This window comes from Ochotona princeps, chromosome 15, assembly GCF_030435755.1.
Source record: "Ochotona princeps isolate mOchPri1 chromosome 15, mOchPri1.hap1, whole genome shotgun sequence".
Lineage (NCBI taxonomy): Eukaryota > Metazoa > Chordata > Mammalia > Lagomorpha > Ochotonidae > Ochotona > Ochotona princeps.
The window spans coordinates 49,623,592-49,648,070 of NC_080846.1; the positions used below are offsets into that span (position 1 = coordinate 49,623,592).

At 45.3% G+C, this 24,479-nt stretch overlaps 1 protein-coding gene across 1 annotated transcript in view; it reads right to left on the bottom strand.

The window, feature by feature from the left end:
• Window positions 1-24,219, bottom strand: part of NCKAP1L (NCK associated protein 1 like) — a 48,553-nt gene extending 24,334 nt beyond the window's left edge. The window contains exons 1-16 of the mRNA XM_004583141.4: window positions 23,874-24,219; window positions 22,757-22,867; window positions 20,117-20,209; window positions 10,991-11,047; window positions 10,371-10,513; window positions 9,216-9,306; window positions 8,983-9,120; window positions 8,131-8,179; window positions 7,890-8,046; window positions 5,091-5,147; window positions 4,712-4,808; window positions 4,068-4,177; window positions 3,763-3,895; window positions 2,596-2,677; window positions 2,361-2,419; window positions 2,034-2,179 (exon numbers count right to left, since the gene is read on the bottom strand). Coding sequence (XP_004583198.2) covers window positions 2,034-2,179; window positions 2,361-2,419; window positions 2,596-2,677; window positions 3,763-3,895; window positions 4,068-4,177; window positions 4,712-4,808; window positions 5,091-5,147; window positions 7,890-8,046; window positions 8,131-8,179; window positions 8,983-9,120; window positions 9,216-9,306; window positions 10,371-10,513; window positions 10,991-11,047; window positions 20,117-20,209; window positions 22,757-22,867; window positions 23,874-23,975 — 1,625 coding nt within the window. The 5' untranslated portion in view covers window positions 23,976-24,219. The remainder of the gene's footprint in view (window positions 1-2,033; window positions 2,180-2,360; window positions 2,420-2,595; window positions 2,678-3,762; window positions 3,896-4,067; window positions 4,178-4,711; window positions 4,809-5,090; window positions 5,148-7,889; window positions 8,047-8,130; window positions 8,180-8,982; window positions 9,121-9,215; window positions 9,307-10,370; window positions 10,514-10,990; window positions 11,048-20,116; window positions 20,210-22,756; window positions 22,868-23,873) is intronic.
• Window positions 24,220-24,479: the final 260 nt, after the last annotated feature.

A 24,479-nucleotide genomic window follows, 5' to 3' on the forward strand; every position in this document is an offset into this window, starting at 1 on the left:
CCTCCCCACAGTTGACACCCAGGGACCGGAAAATCTCCTCAGATTAATTCCATGAGGCTGATCTTTCCTCACTCCCATATCGTGTCAACTCCGTGTCCTCTTTTTCACAAGTTCTCCCATTTCCAGGTGTTGTGTTGACATTCTTTTAGCAGAAGGGTCTTGCATCTCCTCACGCGCACTGACTGCAGACAGCAGAGATGACATGTCATGTGCTTTGTTTGATCCTTCAAAGAGTACAGCTCTGTACAACAGCAGTCACCTAATACACGCTGAACGCAACCTCAGGAAGACAGGCACGTCAGGTTCCTTCTCCAAAGGCCTATGCTACAGTGCTCCTGATTACTTTGCATTCACCTAACTAAATTCTCAAGTTTTTGCCCTGCTTTTTTTTGTTTCATTTTGCTTTTTCCTTCATTTTGTTTGAAGGGCACAGAGACAGATGAAGAGAGCTTCCATTCACTAATTCCCCCAGATGCCTGCAAGAGGCAGGACTGAAGGCAGAAGCCTGGAGCTCAATGCAGGTGTCTCATGTGAACGACAGGGACCCACAGACTGAAGCCATCCTCTGCTGCCTCCCCTCATCAGCAGGAAGAAGAAACAGGGAGCTGAGCTGAGACGCGAACCAGGCACTCTGATGCAGACTGTGGCCGTTCCAAGCAGTGGCATAAGCCACCGTGCCAAATGCCCACTCAATATTCCTTTTAATCACAATGTCTTGAGGGTTTAAAAAATAGAGAAAAATAGCTAGAGAGATTAAAAAAAAAAAAAAACAGTGAAGATGAGACAATATTGGAAAAAGGCATATGGACCACTTGTCCCAGAGACTGGAAAGCCCAAAAGGTTGTCTTAACAGGACAAATACGGGCCCGGCGGTGTGGCCTAGTGGCTAAAGTCCTCGCCTTGAACACGCCGGAATCCCATATGGGCGCCAGTTCTAATCCCATCTGCTCCACTTCCCATCCAGCTCCCTGCTTGTGGCCCGGGGAAGCAGTCAAGAACGGCCCAAGACTTTTGGACCCTGCATCCGCGTGGCAGACCTGGAGGAGGTTCCTGGTTCCCGGCTTCGAAGGCCGTTGGACTCACTTGGGGGGTGATTCATCGGACGGAAGATCTTCCTCTCTGTCTCTCCTCCTCTCTGTATATCTGACTTTGTAATAGAAATAAATAAATCTTAAAAAAAAAGAAGACAAATACTAGACAGAAGGCAACGAGCACTTCGGATTATTGGAAGAAGCTGGTGTGAACAAGATGTGGAGTTAGGGCATCTGCCTTTAAGATTAAAACACACACACACACACGTACACACACGACATTCCCAGCTCTCCAGGGGAAATACCATCCTCTATGGGGACCAGGAAGGAGATGGAGAGAGCTGATAAAGATCCCAGGAATCCTTGGATCTCCTGGCCCAGGTCCTGGGGCCCACCTACTAGGTGGGTGAAAGGTTTGTGAGCCCCGGGGGTGGGGGATCTGGTGATGCTTGGGACACCTGGTCTGGGTACTTGGACTTGCGTGCAAAAACATGTCCTACATAATGAAAAACGTGGAGCAGTGGACATAGGCCCTGTTGTAAGAAGAGAATGTAGCAGCTCATTTGATGCTGTAGCAGAAGAAGAACAGAATAAACTGGACAACTACCCCAAACAAACAATGACAGCAAAAAATCTCGATGAATGGATCCAGTGGACATCGGGTGACATCCTCCTCGGATTGGTGAGATCGGCTGCATTTCAGAACTATCCACACCACTTGGACAGAACCCTCAGAATATGCACACATGGAGACCCTGGGTTGATAAGAGGGGGCAGTTTCTCATCCCTGGGTGCTGGGATGTGTGGAAAGTCATGAGTGATTTCCCCCTTTGTCACTCCCCTTCCCCTAGAAACAACAAGAAGAAATGGCAAACTTGGAAGCAATGAATGCACCCAATTTTCCCCAAACCTCGGTCCTTCCCATCCTGATCCACCATGTAATCATTATAAAAAATAAAATTTATAATTAAAAAAAAAAAAGAGCCCAGGGTCAGGACCTACCAGAAAATGGACAGGTCAGATGTTTCCACCAGCATCTTCTCCACTGAGTCCAACATTTGGGAGTGAAAGACGATGAGGTTCATCACCTTGGCTAAGTCAGGGTTCTCATGCAGGTGCAGAGGGGCCTTTGCCACACTTGTATATGCCTGTGGTTGCCGTTGGCGAAAGATGGAGAAAAACATGGTGAAGGAAATTTGGCTTGGGATATGTCCTGTCCAATCAGCAGTTTGCAAGGTTTGATTTGCTCCCCACAGCAGAGCTTAGGAAGTAAAAAAGGGAAAAGGATCACAGGGGAGAAGCAATCTGAGGATGAGCAGGAACAATTACCTGCAGGCGGAACCAGTCCAGCCTCAATCCAGCGAATTCAAATTTCTCTCCGCTCTCAACTGCAAGAAGAAGAAAAACAGGATCAAGTTTAAAAGGAAAAGACGAGACTGCATCCTAATATCTAACAGCATCCTCTTCAAAGTCACCTTGCTCCTTCCTCTGTGGCTCAGACAAAGTGGCTCAAACACACACACACATCACCCGACCCCCTGCCTCTTCACCTGCCTCCAGTTACCTTGTTTGGGATTGAGAGAATTGAGAGTACTGACGAATGAAGACATGATGACAGACTCCTCCTCAGGACACACAGAGAGGTTCTGAAAGGGGAGATGAAGTTATGGCCAAGTGCGCCTAGCTTCCCGCAGGATAGAAAGTAGGGCCAGAGGGTTCCGTCTGTGCGTGAACACAGAGTTGCCAGGTGCCCCAAACAGAGAAAAAAACTATGCCAAACAAGAGGTAAAGAGAGCTTCCTGTTACTCCAACACGTGGGTACCCTTTCTTTTTCTCTCCTGACTTCTGTGTAGCTTCACTGAGGTGCAGAGAATAGTGCTGAAGCTGACATTTGACCTAGTGATTGAGACAGCAGTCAGGGCACCTGCATCCTACAGATACCAGGGTCTCTGGGTGCAGGCCCCGGTCTCCCAAGGATTAACTCCACAGCTTAGCTTGTTTCTCAGAGGGTAACAGGATGAGCAATTTTGGCCTGATACATCTAGCCACTGGCTTAACCACAAGTTCCTGCTTCCTATTTGTCAAGTTATCTGCCAAGGGATTGGATAAATACTGGGAGGAACTCAAGGGATTTAGGGTGGCCACTACTGGGAGGAACTCGAAGGATTTAGGGTGGCCATTTGAGGACTGGATAAACCCTGGGAGGAGCTAGGCAGAGTATAAAAGAAAGCCTGGAGTTGCAATAAATATCAATCTATCATCGATCGGCATTCTGTGTACTGCGTGTTGTCTTGTCTCTGCATATTGTCTTTTTTGTAACCCTAGTCCCTCCGTTCAGCTCGGGGTACATGGCGACGCGGGCGTTGCCAACATCTGGGCTCAGTTCCAATGTCTGCCTCCCAACTCCAGCATTCTGCGAATGTGAACCCTGGGAGGCAGTGGTGGTGGCAGTTCAGATATTTCAGTTCCTTCCACCTGTGTGGAAGCCCTAGCTCTGCTTTGACCCCAGGCCCAGCTCCAACCTTCATGGGCAGCTGGGAGGTGAACCAGCACATAGCAGCTCACTAGTTTTCTCTTCCTGCCTCTCAAAAACAAGTTTTTGACAAGAGTGCTGCGATTTTTTTGAGTCTTTCATTTTAACAAATGTTTGTGGGTTGGGAGAAGAAATGGGCTGGTTGACATGCGCTCCACAGAGCATGAGCCTGAGCCCGGAGGAGCAAAATGAATATACCTGAATGACGTCACTGAGCACCAGGGCGTCGAATCTGACCAAGTACTGCAGGTGGTACTGCTGGATCACCTTGATGTGCTTTCGAACCAGAGCCCTAATCTCCTCCAACAGGAAGAGCAGCGCAGCGATGCTCCTAGGAAGTTGAGGATGGGAGTGAGAGATGTTGGAGATTGGAAACACGAGTTGAGACAAACACAGTGATTACAGGACAGACACTGGGGGGCTCCTGGACCCACAGGGTGCCTTGCCATGCCCTTTCCCCAGCCCATTTCAGCACAAGGTTTGTGACCATGTCAAATACTAACGAGTCAGCATAGTCCTCTGGAGTCTTCGTCTTGGTGACATTTTCTGTGTGGCGGACCAACCAGGTGACTTCATCGCGAATGAAGGACAGGGCCATGAAAGCGAAAAGCGCCTAGGGTGAGAAAAGGGACTATTAGAAATTTCAACCTCCAAAGTGTATTTCAAAGCACAGAGGAAACTCCCATACTGTGCCCATGGACCCAGCCAGGATTGGGGTTACGACAGCAGCAATAGTGTCCCATAGCAGACACTCAGACCTACAAAAACCCTCAGCCATGTGGCACAGAATCAGACATGCCCATATGTTGACACTGGCTCCAGTCAGTACCCCTCCCTCGCCGTCAAACTGAATTCTAGAAATAGTTAGTGGGCATGGTGCGGTTTAACACAAAACAGCAAGCTCTGTCACCAGTTAGTCCACATGCAAATTGAGAACAAGAACATCAACAGCTGTAATCCAAGACACACTCTAAGGGTTCCCCCCAAAAAAGACATTAAAAGTTTGGGAGTACAGAATCAGCAGATTCACATAAAAACAAGTCATGATAGATTCCAAAATGTAAACTCGCATGAATGCCAAGGCACTCCCTGCTGCGAACCTCTTCCCACTGGCCACCAACCCCATCCCAGCATCTCCTCTTCTTGCCTTGGGACCCAGGAGTCCTGGTTCATCACTCAACACAATCTCCAACTCCTTGACCGCCACCCGCAGGAATTGCCGCCGTTGACTGTGAAACTGGCCACTGCAGAAGGAAAAGGGAAGCAGGAGAATGGGGTCTCTCCCCTCCTTACAAAACCTCAGGCAGCACAGAAGGGTGCTGTGTTTAGGACGGGGTGTCAGACAGCAGGCAGTGTCAGTGTTAACAGCAGGGCTGGTTAGAAAACACGGCATCTGTGGGGCAGTAGTCAGTGCATGGGTTGAAGCTAGGAGGCTGCACAGAACCTTGGGGTGGCCTAGGAGAGAAGGGAAGTCAGGCAAGACACCTGCCCCATCCCCTCTCTGAAAGCCCCCTGCCCACCTGTACCTGTTTGCAATCACATGCTCCTTGCTCTCCTTTATGTCCGCCACTCGCTTGCTGTACCTGAGGATTGGCACAAGCACAGTAGGGTTGGCCAGACTGCCCAGGGCTTGCCCACCTGCCCACCCTATGAGAGCCCAGACCTATGAGAACCCAGCCCTCCAAGAGTCCAGCCCGCAAGAGCCCAGTCCTCCAAGAGCCCAGCAGAGCCCAGCCCTGTGAGAACTCAGCCTTCCAAGAGCGTAGCCCAGAATCTGCAGGGGACCCTGGGCAGCCCTCACTACTAGGATCTTTGTAAACCCTGACTTCTCCCCCTGGCCGTTACTCAAAGATTCCTCTTAGAGCTTAGAGATCATTTAGTTCCTCCCTCATGATCTTACTATTAGGAAAACAACACCCAGGGAAGAGACAGGACTTGACAAGGTCATAGGGTGGCTTTTGTGACAAAGTGGAAGCTAGACTTTTCTTCTCACCCATCCAGGTTTGAGGGAGGTGAAAGAAGCAGAACCCAATTGTGGCGCAGGCTCTGTTCTGTAGGAGACATGGCCACTCCAGTCCTGCCTCAGACCCCTTCCCGACGGCTTCCTCAAAGGATTTGGCTGGTTTCTTTCCACTCACTTATTCTCTTCTTCCAACAGAGAAGTTCAAAGCCTCCCTTATTCTAAAAAGACCCTTGCTTAACCCTGACAATCCACTCACTTCAGCTACTCTTTCACCAAATGTCCCCAAAGTGACACCTGCACTCTTATTTTTTACCTGCTCTGCTCTCACTCATTCTCAAATCTCATGCGGCCGTCAACCCCAAACAAACTGCTCCCTCTAAGGTCAATGGGAACCTTTGAATCAGTAAATCAAAAAGCCTTTTCGGGTTTGTTTGAATTGCTTGTGATGTTTGACTCTCCTAATCAGCCTCTTTTCTCTCCCACAGACCTCTGCTCAGAAATCAGCATTCTTCATCCTCTGCTTTCCTTACAGCTGCCTTCTCTCATCCTTTGCCACCTTGGCTGCCACGTTGGTGGGACTTTAAAACACAATCAAAGCAAACTGGTGTGGGAGTTCTTATTCAGCCATAAGAAGACTAAAATTCTGCCATTTGGGGGCTAGCATTGTGGTATATCAGGCTATGCCTCTGCCTGAGGCGCCAGCATCCCATATAGGCAACAGTTCAAGTGCAGACTGCTCCATTTGCAATCCAGCTCCCTGCTAATGCACTGGAAAGGCAGCAGAGGAGCACCCAAATTCTTGGGCACTCAAGTGGGAGACCCAGAAAAGCTCCTGGCTTTGAATTAGCCCACCTCTGACATTGAGGCCATTTGGGGAGTCAACCAGCAGGAGATCTCTCTCTCTCTCTCTCTAACTCTGCCTTTCTGATAAGTAAGAAATCTTCACCAAAGGGGGGAAAAGAAAAGCAAGACACAGGAACAGCTTCACTTTACTAAAAAAAAAAAATTTTGAAAAAAAAAGTTGACATTTGCGGCAGCCTGCTAGATGTCATTATGGTCAGTGAAATAAGCCAAGCAAACACTGACAGGTACTACACGATCGCATTCCTAAGTGGACTCCGTAAAACCTAGTCTCATGCAAGTGGAAAGGAGAGGGGTGGTTTCCAGAGGCTAGGGAGAGTGGAGGGGAAGGGGAAGGGTTTTTGGTTTTTTGTTCGTTTTTGAGTAGAGTTAAGTAGGAGAAATAAAGTCTGATTTTCCATTGCGAAGTAGGGTGATTTGGGGGAGTGAACAGCAAACGGAAAATCTCTGTTCTTTCTCCGTTCTCTTCCAGTTTTGCATGTATCATCTCTTTTCATCCCTGCAATTAAAGGGGTCCTCCATAAAAATGCAAAAGCGGCTATGCCGCTCTCCTGTTAGAAACACTCAGCAGGCTGTGTCTGACCCTGTGGCAGAGCCTACAAGGCCCAGGTGACCTGCCTGGGTCCGGCTCCTGACATGGCCCCTTGTAACCCAGCTGCCCATGCACTGTGCTCCTCAATCTCCCGAGTGGGCGCATCCTCTCTCACCTCAAAACCTCAGCCGGCCGACCTTCCTCCAGCTTTTCTGGATCCTAGAGGCTAGTTTAAATGTCCTTTACAACACCTCCACAGTGCTTCGTGTTTACTCACCAACACCACTCGGAGGTGGCTTCAGAGGCAGGTACTACCATCAGGTATGCTTTTTAGATGAGGAAATTGAGGTACTGGCATGGAAAAGTTCATTAATTTGCCCAAGGTAACACAGTTAGTAAGCAGTAGGGCTTAAATTCAAACCCAGATACTCTGGTTTCAGAACCCATGCTCTTAATTTCTGTGTTATCTTACTTTTTTAAAGATGTATTTTTTATTTGAAAGTTGGAGTTACAGAGAGAAGGAGAAAGAGAGAGAGATTTTCCAATCACTCCCCCAGGTAGCAGCAATGGCTGAAGCTGAGCCAATCTGAAGTCAGGCGCCACGAGCTTATTCCAGGTCTCGCACTTGGACTTAAGCCGTGCTCCACAGTTTTCTCAGGTCTTAAGCTGGATCAGAAATGAAGCAGCCAGGATACATACTGGCACCCATATTGAATGCCAACACCACAGGCTTACTACGCCATGCACCAGCCACCTGTGTTACCTTATTAATTACTGTATTCCCTAAAACTCAGCAAAGCACCTAGCAAATAGTGGGCACTGACTAAATCTTTCAATAGTTGGGATTAATCCTTTCGACCTGTACCCGTATGGAAAAGTGACAATATGCGCAGAAGGTGAAAAAGGATATAGGAAGGAGTTTTAAAAAAAAATCTCAGAGAAACTCAGTGTGGATCTCATGCCTCTCACCCTTTCAAACTGCTAAACAGGTCCTCGGTGACCTTGTGCACCTGCAGCACGTCATCCCGGATGAGGGTGATGTATAAGGAGCCCTGTAGACACAGTTTCCACAGCTTCTGGCACTCGCTGTTGGAGTTGAGGCACCCATGGCAGAGTAGAAACCCGACTGCAGGGAGGTGGGAGCACACAGATGAAGGCTTTTGAAAGGTGTGCCCTTCTTGGCCCACCCACCGAATCCCACAAAACTTACTTATAATCCAGCGCTCCATCACCTCCACGGACAGATACTCACAGGCCATCTGCAGGAGGAGAAGCAGAGATGGTCACGGCAGATGACCGAACGTAGTCCTCCCCTCAAGAGGAGACGTTGAGCCAGACTCAGTAGCAAAGCCAGCTTAGATTTTGCCAAATTGAGTATGGCACCTTGATAGGTCCATGGGAGAAAGCTGCACGCTCTGGAAGTAAGGAGAGGCAAAAAAAAAAAAAAAAGAACGCACTGGAGAAAAGGAAAGGGAGCTTGGGCTGGACGCCAGGCTCAGTAATGGTTTGTCTCTTTCTTAGCTGGGACTTTCTTCGCTTCAGGAGAGCAAGACTCAAATCCGTCATGATGTCGCCATCCTTCAGATTCTTTTCCATCACTTGTGTGTCATTTACCAGTAATTTTGAATCATCCGTTGTATTTTTGTAACTACATGGCATGTCTTTCCTGCTAGACCGTAAGTTTTTGGAAGGGAAGACTTGGGGTCAATAGTCCTTGCACACACAAAAAAAACACTTTTTGATTAATTTGCTCCTACGCGCAAATTCCTACTCTGTTAACTAGCTGCCTAATTATCCAGTTTCATCCACTCATTCATTCTTCTATAAATATTTACTGAATTCCTTCTGCGAGCAGGCGCACACACTAATCCTGGCCCAAACAAAAGCTCCAACACGACCATGGTTTCGAGCTACAAGGAATGACTGGCTTAGAGGCATATCCTAGCAGAGAGCTGAAGCCATGTTAGGGGTGACATTTTCTTTAAGAAGCCCCTGCCCACCCTCCACAGCGCCAGCCTCAGCACAGATAAGATCTTGCTAACCAAAGAAAAAGGGCACTCACTGTGTCTGAATTAGCGGGGCTAATCATGGCCGGGGGACTGCTAATGATGCTCAGAAGCTGGGCACTGCGCCACTGCTCGGCCCCCTGGTTCCTTCGGAGAAAGAGGTAGTGCAAAGAGAGGAGGGCTCCACTCACAGCCTGCGGGGAGAAGCGAAGGTGGCCTTAACGTCAACCATGGCCGCCTTGTGTTCCTGCTGGAGCAGCTCCCCCCACCACCCTCCAGGGGAACTTGCCTTTGTGTGAGGCCCAAACTCTTCTGTCAGCTTCTTCAGAGGGTGGTCATACTCCAAGACCATCTGACCCAGTCGAGCAAAACTGGGGTCTCTAGAAAAAGTAGAGGAAAGAAGAGCTGGGGTGGGGGGTGTATCCTTAACTACAATATTAACACTTCCATGAGTGCAGGTAGGATACAGACTCACATACAGATTGGCACACCCCACCACTTCTAAAGACAAACATACTAATAAAGTGTGACTCCAGGACAGATACCCCATTGCAAAGCTAGAGTTACTTAGAATCATACAATTTGGGGCAGGCCCATGAAAGTTGCTTCCTTATAAGCATCCAAAATAGGGTTAGACTCATGATAGATAATTTGTAAGCTTAGGCCACCTAGTTGGAAACCAGGTTAATATGCCTAAACACAAATCTGTGCATAGCCCCAAATGAAACATCAATATTCAAGTCTCCTGGGTAAGGAATGTGGTGAAGTGTCCCGGTGCACACATGGGAAGGCATTTCACACGTAGAATGATGCACCGCCACCCACTCAGATCCCTCTGGTCTTCATTTTCTCAGCCCTTAAATTGGGGTGGGGAAACAGCTGGCTCACAGCAGCATTAGGTCTGCAAAATTATTTGGTCTGGCCCAGCCAAGGCAATCACAGGCAGGAGTTGGAATTCAGTAAGTCTATGTAGCAGGCTAATTTTTAAAGTTGATAATTCTCTATGACCCACAAATGAGATACCTGAAAGATCCTTGGCAGAAAAAAGATTCCCTACTCTGACTTAAATACTTAGTATTAAAGTTTGTACTAATGGAGGACAGAAGTGAAGATAATTCGAGCTCCATTTCTACTTGGCTCCAAATGTATTCTCACATATAACTTGCCTTTCATGGTTTTTTATCTAACTCAGACTACCCCTACACATACTAAAAAGGATTATTTGCATTTTGTAGTAACCTGAAAAAGAATAGAATCCAGTGCAGAATTAAAAACAGAATGGAAATAATGCAAACTGATAATCCACTAGTAGAGATTTCAGGGTTAACTATACATCAAGGTGCACCTTGCTTTTCCTGGGTCATCATGCAGCTTATAGGTTGCCATATGGAAAATCACAGCATCTTGTCCCCTAGTCTCGACACAGCATCACCCCTTAGCTCACCCATGCCCGTGCAGCATCTCATGGGCACAGTTGTACATGCCAATGAGTACCCGTCGATCCTCAATCCGGGACAGGAGTAAAATAACTGAGGTGTAAGTCACGATCAAGTCCAGGTAACTCCGGGTGAAGTCAAAGTTGAGATTCTGTGAGGAAAATACATGAGAATCCAAGGACAGCAGTTAGAGAGAGAGAGAGAGAGAGAGAGAGTGTGTGTGTGTGTGTGTGTGTGTGTGTGTGTAGTTCTCTCTGGCCCCAACCCTTTCAGATAGAATGAGTGGATCTAAAGAAAAATAGGACCTGAAGGGGTTGAAAGTTCAGAAGAAAATGTGAACAAAAAGCTGAGGTTTAAAAAGTAGCACAAGATACAATAAGGTAGCATCGGGAGCTTGCTGAAGATAGAGTAAGAAGACTTTGGTATAATTGTTGTGTTACGTAAATCACAGGCAGATAAATTTTAATTTCGGCCCTTATTACTCCCCTCCCCCCTAAAAAAAAGACTACAGCCCTGGAGCAACAACTGAAGGAACCATTCTTCTAGTCTCATGCCACCCGACCCAGACCCACCCAGACCTAGCCTGCTCCTTGACTGCACTGCAGAAGAGAATTGTGAAGGATCTTACAATGTCGAAATGGCACTGGCACGCATCAATGGTATTGAGAAGTTCATACACATGATCCTGGGGGCGAGAAAAGAATGAGGAGTAAAGAGAAAGTGACATATACCACCTGAGCTTGAGGGGCGCGGACCTTCACCCTAGTGATTCAGGGAGCCACAGGTAACAAGGGCCAGCACTGTGCATCACAGGAGGAGGTGCCTCCCCACGCCCCTTTCACCCTGGCCCGCCAAATGCCCACATCTCCACAATCGCACGTCACTACAGTTACATTCCTCCACTAATGCACTCCGCATGGAGGGGTTACATTCCTCCATTAATAGAAAGCTTACAAAATGTAGATTGTCTAACAGGTAGGTTCAAAATTGCTAAAAGTCAAACCCATTTCTATTGTCAAAACTCAAATCTCTTCTTGTATTCCATTTCCTTTTCTTAGAAGTTAACCATTAACAAATAGCAATACTACCCAACTTTCCATTTGTTTGTGTTTGCTGAATACCTACTATTTGTCAAGAACTAGCCAGGTAATTTCCATCTATTTCATTCTACAGTCAGGGTAGGGAACGTTTCTTTTTTTTTTTGGTAAGGACCATTGGGTATGTATAACATCATTTGTGGGCCAGTCAAAATTATCAACTTAAAAATTGGCCTGTTACAGATTTATTGAATTTTGAGTTATGCCATGTTCTAGAGTGGCCGGGATTCTTTCTCTTTTCACACATAATTTTACCCACATGAATAAGTTTCACCTCCCCCCACATAAGCAGCCACTTTCCATCCTACCCCAACTTTCAGTCAATTGAGTTTCACAACCTGGTTTATTCATTCTTATTTATATAAGCCTATGCTCACAGAAAATAAGAGAGAGAGAGATTCGGTGTTCCTTTGTGTTACAAAATTGAAATATCCTTGCTTTTGTTGGCATTTCTCCCTCAACCTTGTCAAAAGTCCTCAAAGTCATCTGGTAAAGAATAATTCACTCTTTTTTTTTTTAAAGATTTATTATTATTGGAAAGCCGGATATGCAGAGAGGAGGAGAGACAGGAAGATCTTCCATCCGATGATTCACTCCCCAAGTGAGCTGCAACGGGCCGGTGCGCACCGATCCGATGCTGGGAACCTGAAACCTCTTCCAGGTCTCCCATGCAGGTGCAGGGTCCCAAAGCCTTGGGCCGTCCTCGACTGCCTTCCCTGGCCACAAGCAGGAAGCTGGATGGGAAGTGGAGCTGCCGGGATTAGAACCGGCACCCATATGGGATCCCGGGGCTTTCAAGGCGAGGACTTTAGCCGCTAGGCCACGCCGCTGGGCCCAAGAATAATTCACTCTTTTTTGATAGTCCCATAATAACCATGGTTATGCCATTCCATGTTTCATTTAGCATTTTTTTCCTGTTGATGAACATTTGTTTTACTCGTACTTTCTGGCCTTACCCATTGTATATTGGTACTTTCATTTCTGTAAAAGTAGAATTGTTCAAAAGTATACAAATAGGAATGAATATATCTATATGTATTCCTTTTCAATATGTTGGGTTGGGCATGTTGGCCCAAGATACTGCTTGAGGGGGCGGGCCAGCATGGTAGCCTAGTTGCTAAAGTCCTCGTCTTGCATGTGCTAGGATCTCATCAGAGTGCTGGTTCATGTCCCAGCTGCTCCACTTCCCTTCCAGCTCCCTGCTTGTGGCCTGGGAAAGCAGTTGAGGACGGCCTAAAGCCTTGGGACCCTGCACTCATGTGGGAGACCTGGAAGAAGCCCCTGGCTTCTGGCTTCAGATCAACACAGCACCAGTCATCGCGACCACTTAGGGAGTGAACCAAAGGACGAAATATCTTCCTCTCTGTCTCTCCTCCTCTCTGTAAATCTAACCTTCTAATAAAAATAAATCTTTGAAAAAAATATACTGCACCAGAGTGCCTGGGTTCAAATTCTAGTACTGCTAATGTACACCCATGGAGGCAACAGGTAATGGCCCAAGCACTTAGGTTCCTGCCATCCACGTGGGAGATCCAGGCTGAATTCCTGGTTCCTAAGTTCAGCCTGACCCAGCCCAGCTTTTGCAGGCAATTAGAAAGTGAACCAACAGATGTAAAATCTCTGCGTGTGTGTGTACATGTTTGTGCCTTTTCAAAAACACAGAGTGGGGACAAAATTTGTTGTAAAAATATCTGTACCAACACTTTAAAATAACAACAGCCAGCAGACACATGACAAGGTACTCAGCAGAACCAGGTGCTGTGGAACTGTAGGTTACATTGCCCTTGAGGAGATGTCCACAGCCCATATCAGGATGCCTTAGTTCAAGTCTCAGCTCCTCCATTTCTAATCCAACTTCATGGCTAATGTGCATCTTGGGAGGCAGCAGACAATGGCTCAAGTACATGCATCTGAGCTACCCTTGTGGGAGGCCTGGCTGGAGTTCCGAGGCTCCTGGCTTTGACCTGGCCAGCTTCAGATGCTGTGGACATTTGGGGAATGACTAGAGTAGATGGAAGTTTACTCTCTCTCTCTCCGTCTCTTTCTCTCTTCTCTCTCTGCCTTTTAAATAATAAAGAAATAAACCTTTTCATAATTAAATATACTTACACTGTATTATTTCGCAATTCAATTTACAGATTATTCACCCAAGTGAAATGAAAAATTACATACTCACAAATATTTGTGCTTGAAAAATGGCAAGCAGCTTAAACATAATGGTCAAAAGTGAAAACAACCCACATACCCATTAGCAGGTAAACGGCTGAATATATTGTACCAATACAATGGAGCAATTTTCAACAAAGATGAGAATGAAGCCCTGATATGTGCAACAAAGGCAAATCTCAAAAGCATGACGCTGAGCAAAAGAAGCCAGACACCAAAGAATATATGCTGTGACATTCTATTTATTTCTGTCTCTAGAAAAGAAATGTCTATTCTAGAAGACAGATTTAAAGGTTGCCTGGGGCCAGAATACAGGTAAGGGATTGATGCGTGTGGAGGGGCATAGAGAACCTTGGTAGTGATGGAAATTTTCTGTCAAAACTTATTAAAATGTATAGAGTAAAAAATGTTTCCAACTCATCTTCCCAAAAAGGTTTTATCTCAATTAACAGATGAGAATTTTGCCCAAGAGCACAGAATGAATCAGGGATGCTGAGAGTATCAGAACCTAAGGACCCTATCTCTGCTTGCACGTGGCCTCTACATCTCTATCCAGGTCTGTTGCCTCACTTTTTTATTTTTTTAATGTATTTGTTTTCATTGGAAAGTCAGATTTACCAAGAGACAAGACAGAAAGATCTTTCACCCACTGATTCACTCCCCAAATGGCTGCAACGGGCAATTTGGATTGGCTTCACTCCCCAGCTGAGCCAATCCAAAGCCAGGAGCTTCTTCCAGCTCTCCCACACACGGTTGCAAGGTCCCAAAGCTTTGGGCCATCCTCTGCTGCTTTCCCAGGCCACAAGCAGGGAGCTGGAAGGGAAGTGGAATGGCCAGGACACAAACCCATATGGGATCCTGGCACTTGGAGGGGGAAGATTAGCCAGTTAAGCCATTGTACTGGTCCCAAGGCTAACTCATTTACTAGCAGTGCCTCTCTATAACCCCAGTCCACTGCCCAATTCTCAGAGGACACAGCCGAGGGTCACTTTCAGCCACTCACTCAAATAATGTCACTCTACAGATCTTATATTCTGAAGTCAGGAAGGGATATCTGCTTAACACTGAGCTAGATGTCTTCCACACGTGATCTCACACGAATTCCACACGAATTCTCACCAATACCACTGGTGAGATCTCGTTTCCTACATAAGGAAACAGGGATTCTAAGGACTTCCTCTAGACTCTAAGGTTGACTATGTCAGCCAAAGGACACTGGAAGGGGTGCCTCATCCCTGGATCCATGAGATCAACAGCATTTCAGAGCTATCTAAATCACTTGAGCAGAACCCTCAGGGTGTGTGCCACATCGGGGATCCTGGGTTGATATCAGGTGGCCGTTCTCCATCTCTGGGTACTGGGGCAGTTAGGAGGCTGGATATGGCTTCTCTGCTTATCTCCCCTCTTTCCCCAGATACAGGAAAAAGAAATAGAAAATTTGAAAACAACCGTCACATGCACTTTTCCCAGGTCCTTCCCATCTGATCAACTACGTAAGCATCATTAAAAATAAAATTGTTTTAGATAAAAAAATAAAATGAATAGTCCCTTTTCTAAAGACATACAAGTAGATCACAGAGTTGAGATCTGAAACCCAGGTTGGTCCCACCCAGCGCTAATCTACTCCACAACATACCATACTCTGGGGTCCCTGTTTCCCTGTTTCCCTTCCTTCCCTAAAGAGCCATAGTGAAGGCCTGGAGCTCAGAACCTGGTGGTGACAGCAACCAGCCAGCGCCCTGAGATTTCCTCGGGACTCCATGTTTCCCATGTTGTGGCTTTTAAATGCCTCCAGCATTAAAAACCCAGCATTCTTTCCGGAATCCACCCTCTGTTTAGGTTGACACTCTCCAATCTATGCCCCCTAAACCCTATATTCCTCTCTGTCCCCATTTCCCTCTTCTTTGGGTCATCTCCATGTATGTCTGGCTCGGCAAGCTGGGATGGGCTCAGGGAATGCAAGGTGGGAGAGGGAAGAAATCCTGCAATGCTCAAAGGGTTGCAATTGGCATTGCTTCTTGAATATATAAATAATGTATGTTTACTATAGAAATGCTTGAAAATACAGATCAGCTTAATTTTAATTGGTTTTGAAAAGCACTCATAATCGCATCTTTCAGTAATTCCAACCTTCTTAACATGTACATATTAACTATGTAAATATACATTTTGGGAACACAAATCTTATAACTTCAGCTGTATTTTAATTTGCTCTACTTGTAGAGTTTTTATTTTATTCTTTTTTTTTTATCTTTATATTTCAACGCAGAGAGACAAAGAAAGATCTTTCATTTGTTGATTCAATTCCATAATACCTGCAAAACCTAAGGCTGGGATGAGCCAAAGCCAGGATCCTGAAACTTCAGCCAGGTCTCCAGCACAGGTGGCCATCTTCTGCTGCCTCCCAGATGCTCGTTAGCCACAAGTTGGCCGGCTTGGAAATGAAGTATCGCAGACTTAAATCAGGCATTTAGATATGGGATACAGGCCTCCCCAGCAGCAACTTAAGCCACTGCAACAAATAACTACCCTTGTCAATCAACCACTTCAACTGTATGTTGGCAGCGAAATACTGGGCTTATAAAGACTCTGTGATGGTTTATGGCAGTCAGTGGATTCTTCAATGACCTCATCGAGCTGGAAGTGGCGAGATTGGCAGCATTTCACTACTGGAGAACTAGTACAACCACTTGAGCAGATGAATAAATGAAGATACAGAAAGGCAACTACAACCTTGTTAATAAGTGGTTGATTCTTAACAATCAGGCATTCAACAGATGAACTTATCTGGACAATATGATGCTGGACTTTATGCCTGATAGATGCTTTCATTGAGAGAACCTCAGCTGAATTTGAACTGTGGTAGCGCAGCGGGGTGGAGGAGTCCACCATGGGGGGGGTTGGGGGGTTTGGGAGGGTGGGGGGAATCCCACTGCCTATTAAACCTTGTCACATAATGCAATGTAACCAATTAAAAAAAACACAAATAACTACCCTTGCAATTTGCTACTGCATTAAATAATTGTGAAGAACATTTTCCCACAACAATTAAAACAAATAAATATTATCATCTTCAACAGCTACATACTATTATCTAATGACATCTACTCAAACTTTTAGCCAAAATATATTGTATATATCAATTGTCAAGTTGTCACAAACAATACAACAACATATATAGTTGTACATGTATCCTTCCACTTCCAGCTAACTGTTTCCTTAAGACAAATATCCGGGGCTAATAACAAGGTGTCATGGTTTAAACCACCACTCGCAATGCCAGCATCCTATATGGGAACCAATTTGAGTCCCAGCAGCTTCACTTCTGATCCAGCTCCCTGCTAATGCACCTGTCGGGGAAGCAGAAGATGGCCCAAGTGCTTGGTCTCTGCATGTATGTGAGACATTTGGGAAAAATCTCCTGGCTCCTGGCTTTGACCTAGCCCAACCTTGGCCATTAATGCTGTTTGAGGCGTGAACTAGTAAATAAAAGGCCTCTGTTTCTCTCTGTGTCTCTGTCTCTGCCTCTTTCACTCTGCTTGTAACTCAGTCTTTCAAATAAATAAGCATTTAAAGAAAAAAAGACAAATTTTTAAAAGTAGAATTGCCACATTAAGGGTAGATACTTGGCACAGCCATTAAGATGCCACTGCTAGGGCTGGTGCCTTGGAGTGTCAGGCTAATCCTCTACCTATGGTGCCAGCATCCAAATAAACACTGGGTCATGCCCTGCTTCTAATCCAGGTCTCTGTTTATGGCCTGAGAGAGCAGTCAAGGAGGGCCCAAAGCCTTGGGACCCTGCACACATGTGGGAGACCCAGAAGAGGCTCCTAGCTCCTGGCTTCAGATCATATCAGCTTTGGCTGTGTGGCCATTGAAGAATAAACCAGTAAATGAAAGACCTCTTTCTATCTCTGCTTTTTTTGTAAATTTGTTCTTCAAATAAAAACAAAATAAGTCTTTCCTTTTTCTAGCAACAACAACAACAAAAAAACCATTTGCATATCTGAGTTCTTGAGCTGAGTTCAAGTTCTCATTCTACTCTACATCCCAACTTCCTGCTAATGTACAATCCGGGAAGCAGTAGGTGATAGTTCAAGTCGCTGGGTCCTTGCCGCACAAGTGGGAGGCTTTGTTTCAGCCTGGCCCAACCCTGGCTATTGCAGATATCTGGAGCGTGGACCAGAAGATAGAAGATTTCTTTCTCTCTCGCTATCTGTCTCTGCCTGTCAAATAAACAAGTAAATAAATAACGTTTAAGAATCACTGTATTTGGCTCCCTGTCTGTGGCCTGGGAAAGTAGTCGAGGATAGCCCAAAGCCTTGGAAACCTGCACCTGAGTAGGAGACCTGGAAGAAGTTCCTGGCTTTTGATAGGCACAGTTCCAGCTGTTGCATCCACTCAGGGAGTAAACCAGCAGATGGAAGATTTTTCTTTGTCTCTCCTTCTCTCTGTAAATCTGACTTACCAAGAAAAACAAATAAATCTTTGAAAAAAAAAAAAGAATTGCTGTACTGCTTTTTATCAAATTACCTTTCAAAAAGATTGTATTAAACAGTGCTATATATTCATAAATCAATTTAAAAAGTACATGCTCATTGTCGAAAATTCAAATACAATATCACCCATGTAGCATTGCTACCAAAAAGTATTAGCAATAAGCCAAATCCAAATAGAGGGATAATCTGAAAAGTAACTAGCCTGGAGTCTTTAAAAAGGTCAGTGTCATGAAAGGCAAAGGCTGGGAATTAATTTAGATTAAAGGAAGACTTCAGAGACATAACTAAATCTGCTGCGCAATTCTCAAAACAACTGGAGAAATATGAATATGGGCTATGTTTTAGTTGATATTATTAGAGCAATGCTACATTTCCTGAGCAGAGTAATGACATTAGGGCTATGTAGGAAAATACTCTAGTTTTGAGCAGATGTCTGCTAAAACATTTGGGGAATTAAATGTCATATCTACAACTCAAGTGACTCAGGAAGAAAATAGAGGTTAAAAGAACTCAAAATATTAACTTATTCATTGCACTATTCTAGCCACTTTTCATCAGGTTTGTTATAAAATATTGGGGAAACAGACTTAAAATTTTTAAGCTCAAATAATGCAAAAGCATATGCCTTTTTTACCTTTTTAGAGAGAACTTCTAAAATTCAGCAATAACTACCTCCCAAAAAAATTGAGAATCATACAAAGGATTTAGGGTATGTATACATTTGTCCAAAGAAAATATAAAAGTGTATCTTCTCAGATACACCAATGGCTAATAAACACATAGATACTTAACAGCATTAGTCATTAGCAAAAAGTGAGTCAAAGTTACAATAAGAGAACACCCAGCAGGATGACTACTACCAAAACAGAAAAAATCACAAATGCTGATGAAAATGTGGAAAAATTACAATCCTGGTGTCCTACTGGTAGGAATATAAAATGCTCTTTGGAGAATTGGATGATGATTTCTCAAAAAGTTAAAGATAGAATGATCATACCATTCAACAAGTCCACTTATGGGCATACATATTCAAAAGAATTTGAAGCAGGTTCTTAAAGAGATATTTGTATACCCATGTTCATAGAAGCATTGTTGTAATTACTGACAATAACTGAAAGATTAACAAATAAGCAAAGTGTAGCATAGCCCTAAAAAAGAAGGAAAGTTTGCACTATGCAACATGCATGGATTTTAATGATACTGTGCTGAGTGAAAGAAGCCAGGCACAAAAAGGACAAATACTTCATGATGCCACTTACAGAAGCTACTTAGGGTAGTCAAAATCATAGAAACTGAAAGTAGACTGGTTGTGGCCAGGGAGTGGAGGATGGGAAAATAGGAAGTTACTATTTAAAGGGTATAGAATTTAGTTTTACACAATGAAAAGATGGTTACATGACATTATTTTTTTTTTGGTTACATGACATTATAAACACATTTGACATCACATTAAGTCCACTGTGTGGACTTAAAAATGGTTAAGATGATAAATTGTATGTCTATTTTATCACAATGAAATTGAAAACAATATATAGCTCAGTAAATTGAAGCCAGTCATAAACCATGCCCAAAAATAGTTATTGTTAAGTTTTGATGTATCATATTCTAATCTTAACTATGTCTATATGAACACTATGTGCATATAAGCTTATGCCTCTATTACAATTGAACACCTGATATCTACTCCTCTACAATTTGCTTCATCTAGCACTAAAATTTAGAACTGAAAGAAATCAAATAACTATGTCTATATGAACACTATGTGCATATAAGCTTATGCCTCTATTACAATTGAACACCTGATATCTACTCCTCTACAATTTGCTTCATCTAGCACTAAAATTTAGAACTGAAAGAAATCAAATATCAACACATCACTCTTACTTGCTCAAGCACATGTATGAAGCACCACAAATGAAGACCTACTGAAGAAGGATGGGCCTCTGAAAGATGATGCCCATATGGAGGGTACGTGGGCCCCAGAGAGCTTACCCGAAATTCCATGACATCCACAAATGACTGGTAGTAGTTGGTGAGGAATCGAATGATCTCGGTTTTTTCACGATGTATTGGTCCTAAATGTTGCTGAGAAAAAGCAAAAAAAAACAAAACAAATGAAAAAGGGTATCAGTCCAAGTTAACACAAGAGCAGGGGTGCTACCTAAATGACCTTAAAAATTAAAACTCATTGATGCAAGTTGGAACTCCTGAAGGTGGTTAATCTAGATGGATGTTGTATGTAATCCTGACCACAATTGGAGGGCTAACCAAGAGGAAGTTCAAGGCCCCTTTCACTGAAGCCACTCACTATTTCTGTCAAAGTCAGAATTAACAGAATGGGAAGATGGTATAGGGAAGATGGGTGGGAAATCTAGGGCTAGCATTTCTTTTAAAGATCTGTTTATTTAAAAGTCAGAGTTGAAGAGAGAGAGAGAGAAAAAACTTCCATCCACTAGTTTTCTTCCAAAGCATCTACAATGACTGAGGTTGAGCCAGGCTAAAGCCAGGAGCCAGGAGCTTCTTTTGGATCTCCCACATTAGTGCAGAGGACCCAAGAACTTGGGCCATCCTCCACTGCTTGCCCTTAGCAGGCTGTCAGATGGGAAGTGCAGCAGCTGCGACATAAACCAGTGCCAATTACGCTGGCATCATATGCAGTGGCTTTTCCTACCATGCCACAACTTTGGTCCCTGAGGCTAAGATTTCTTCTCAGAAAAATCAGGCATATTGCACTAGATGTATAACTTTAAGACAGGCAATGAGGCACCATTGAGTGGGAACCAGGAACAATAATAAGGTGTTCTAGCTTGAGGGACGCTGCAGTCACTGTCTTCGGCAGGCACAAAGCATCTTCCCAGATCTTATAAGGAAAACCAGGCAGCACTGTGGCTTCTACAGTGTGAGAGCTAGCACTGGGGGTGGGTGAGGCTAGACTAGACTGTCACAACTTTGGTGCACACAAGAGCCAGAATGAGTGTATACCAGCCAAACTAGGCCATAGCACCAGCTGGTAAATGCCAGAACTAGGAACAAGTCATATAAGGTTTGACCGCAGGGCCCCTGGCAGGCACAAGGTACAGGGCTGGGAGCATGCCTGGCAGAGAAACTGTGGGCACTTCCCTATTAGACTGTACCTACTGCCAGTGAGCACAATTAACAGGGCTGAGTGCAGGCCAGGCTGGACAAGACAGTGGCAGCTGTCAGCACAGGTGAGGGCCAGGTCTGGGGGCAGGTTGGGCTATGCCAAGCCATAACACCCATGGGTATAAATGAGTCAGATGGGATGTGGGCTAGGCTGCTTGGGATGGCGCACACAGAAACTAGGGCCAGGGGTAGGCCTGTTGGCAGTTATTGTGGGTTGTCCCTACTAGGCCACAGCACCCACTAGTATGAGTGAGGACCAGATCTGTGGCAGGCTGGTGATACTGGAGTGCAGCAGCCATTTTTTCATGTGAGGTATGAGGCTGGGACAAAACTGGTCAGTCAACTACATCAGCTGGTATGTGCATTGGCATGTACAGGTGACAGATCAAACCTGAACCTGCACTGGCTGGCAAACACAAGAGTCAGGTCTAAGGTCACCCCAGGTGAGGTTTCTTGGGAGACTTCCCAACTAGACCACTGGACTCAGACGCCAGCCACAGGGAAAGATCACAGGATGTATGGTGTGACCTTGGTGTGCATGTATCAGGACTAGGCCTCCTCAGTTGCGGATACCTATGCAGTGGACAGCATGTCTAGATGCTCACAAGGGACCTGAAAGCCAGCTCATCTACACCAGCAGGTGACATCAAGTGCCTTGTCAGAGGATGGAAAGCAGAACAGCTTGGACGATTCTCCTGGCCAACCTTTGTAGCATGTTCCTGGATCTGTAGATGCACTAAAGTGAATTTTGTCAATGAATAGACCTAGGAAAGCTTTTACTCAATCCTAGAGCAATAAAACCAATGACTTCTCAGAACTATCAAAACCACTCAAGTAACATCCTTGGAACATTCTTCGCTACGTAGGGGTCTCTAAGACGTCATCAAAGACCATCTCCCATCCCTGAGTACTAATGGTGACAGAAAGAAGCACTCCTCCCCTGTGGATACAGGAGAAAAAAAATAGAAAATTTTGTTCTACCCAGCTTCCTTCATACCTGACCCTCCCCACCTTAACAGAGGCCCACATGGGCAGATGTGCCTCTCAATTATGTAAGACAATATTTAAAAGAAAATATAAATAAATGTAAAAAGAGACAGGGATTAATTCCCTAGTTCCATAAAGACTCCTTAAAGACCTGGCATTTGATTATATATATATATATATATATATATATATATATATATATATATATATATTTTATTTACAGACCAGAATCTGCCACATTAATATAGTTTCCACTTGCTTAGTCCACTCCATGGGCTTCTTTCTCATCTGTAAAAATCTGTTCTGTGTATTTTCTATAAATTTCAGTAAATCTGTTAAAAAAAAAAAAAAAGAATTCTCAAGACTGGAAGTGTCACAGCCTAAGAAAGTCAAGGAATGCTACTCCATGCCCTGCAGTCTGAAGAGAGCCAGGCCAGAGAGGGAGAATGTAGGCTACCCAGCCCAGAGTTGTGACAGAGCAAAAGGGGGCCCAGCTCTCACCGTGCCGTTGCGGACATCTATGTTGGGGAATTTCTTGCTGATGAACTTGAGCGATGATTCCATGGACTTCTCCAGCAAGAAATGTGGCTTAGTTTTGGGGTCGGAACAAGTCTGCGGGGAAATGAGCCACATCTTCTTTCCAATCCTTCTTCGATCCCTCCCAAACATCCCCCTCTCCATGCACCATTCCACAAGCAGTCTCTCTCAGGAAATTCATTACAAAAGCACGCACAGCAGTAGTACAGGAACAAGTTCCAGAACATGAAACCCATTAGCTAAGAGCTGAGGATCAACCCTGGCATCTCGTGCTGGGGAGATCTCAGTGCCTGCTGGAGCCCAGCACAAAGGGGAAGCTGCCTCCCCGCCGGCAACTGCAGCCGGAAGAAGTAAGAAAGGCGACCACTTGGTAGCCAGACTGGGGCTCAGGGTCACAATTACTGCCATTATACAATTATCTCATTCCCAAGGGCCTTAGCAAGACAGAGAAGGCAGGTCCTGATGATTGATTTTATTACAAAACGAACAAAAGCCCACTCCTTCGGTCCCCATTTTCTCTCCCAAGAACTCCCCATAAATACCCCTGTCTTCAGCTCTCCATCTCCTTGACTGGTTCAATCCCTGGCCCTCCCCCTGCCACCAGTTTCTCCCAGTTCCCTCTCCCAGCTTTGTCCTATGCACATGGGCATGAATGATCCCCAGTCCAAGTACCCCAGCAAGCACCTGGTCCCTTTTAATCTACTTGTCTATAACTTTCCTCCTAGAGAAGAACCTCCACAGAAAAGTGTGTTCCAGGGATCCAGCTTCAGATCTCAGCAATAAACAACAGGCCCGGAATTCTAGACCTTGGAGCTTCATCTGAATCACTCACAACCCAAGTACTGTTGCCCCACCCTTCCCTTCTCGTCCCCACCCTCAGCGGGTAACAGAGGCTCTTAGGGGTGAGCATCAGACTCCCAAAAGGGAGACCCTATGAGGAAGCCTCCTAGAACTGTCTGGCCTACATCATCGGAGGGGCTGGAGGCCAAAGCAATGCCAAAGAAGAAATCGGACCGCTGCACCTGCAGGTCTCAGACTCCCTCGCCCTATAGTTGCAAGAATACTTCCTTCTGGCGCTTACCTTCTTGATGTTGTACATTCGGATCAGGACTCCCTGGCCTCGATCATTCAGAATGGTGAGCTTCTCTGCTAGTTTGTGCTCATACAGGGAGGTCAGCGACATGATGGCCACTGAGGGAGAGGAGCATCAAGACACCAATGCCTGGCGTCCCCAAACACTTCCAGCTTGCCGGGGAGGTGACGCCTTCTAGGCGGAGGGGACCCCATCTGGTTGGTGCATTGCTCTTCCGGTTGCTTCTGTAATTGGCTCATGGGTGAAAGCAGTCATCGCTGCTCACCTTCTGGTGCTTCCTCTTGCACACTCAGCAGGGAGACTTCCTCTTTCTGGCTGTGCAGCACTCTTGGTGTGGCTGGCAAGTGGGTGGAGGAGGGGGAGAATGACAGGCCTCCAAGGCCCTTCACTTCTCCCAGGGTGCTACACAAGTGCCACACCGAACAACTCTACTACCTCATACACTGCTACACCTTTCTTCTTTTCTACCTCCATCAAGACTGTCTGGGTGAGCATGTAAGTGCAGAAATCAAGATGTAGGAGTCACCAGGTTTGGTTCCCAGCTGCAGCTCCTCACTCTAACTTCCTGCTAATGCAGACCCAATGATGCTTCCA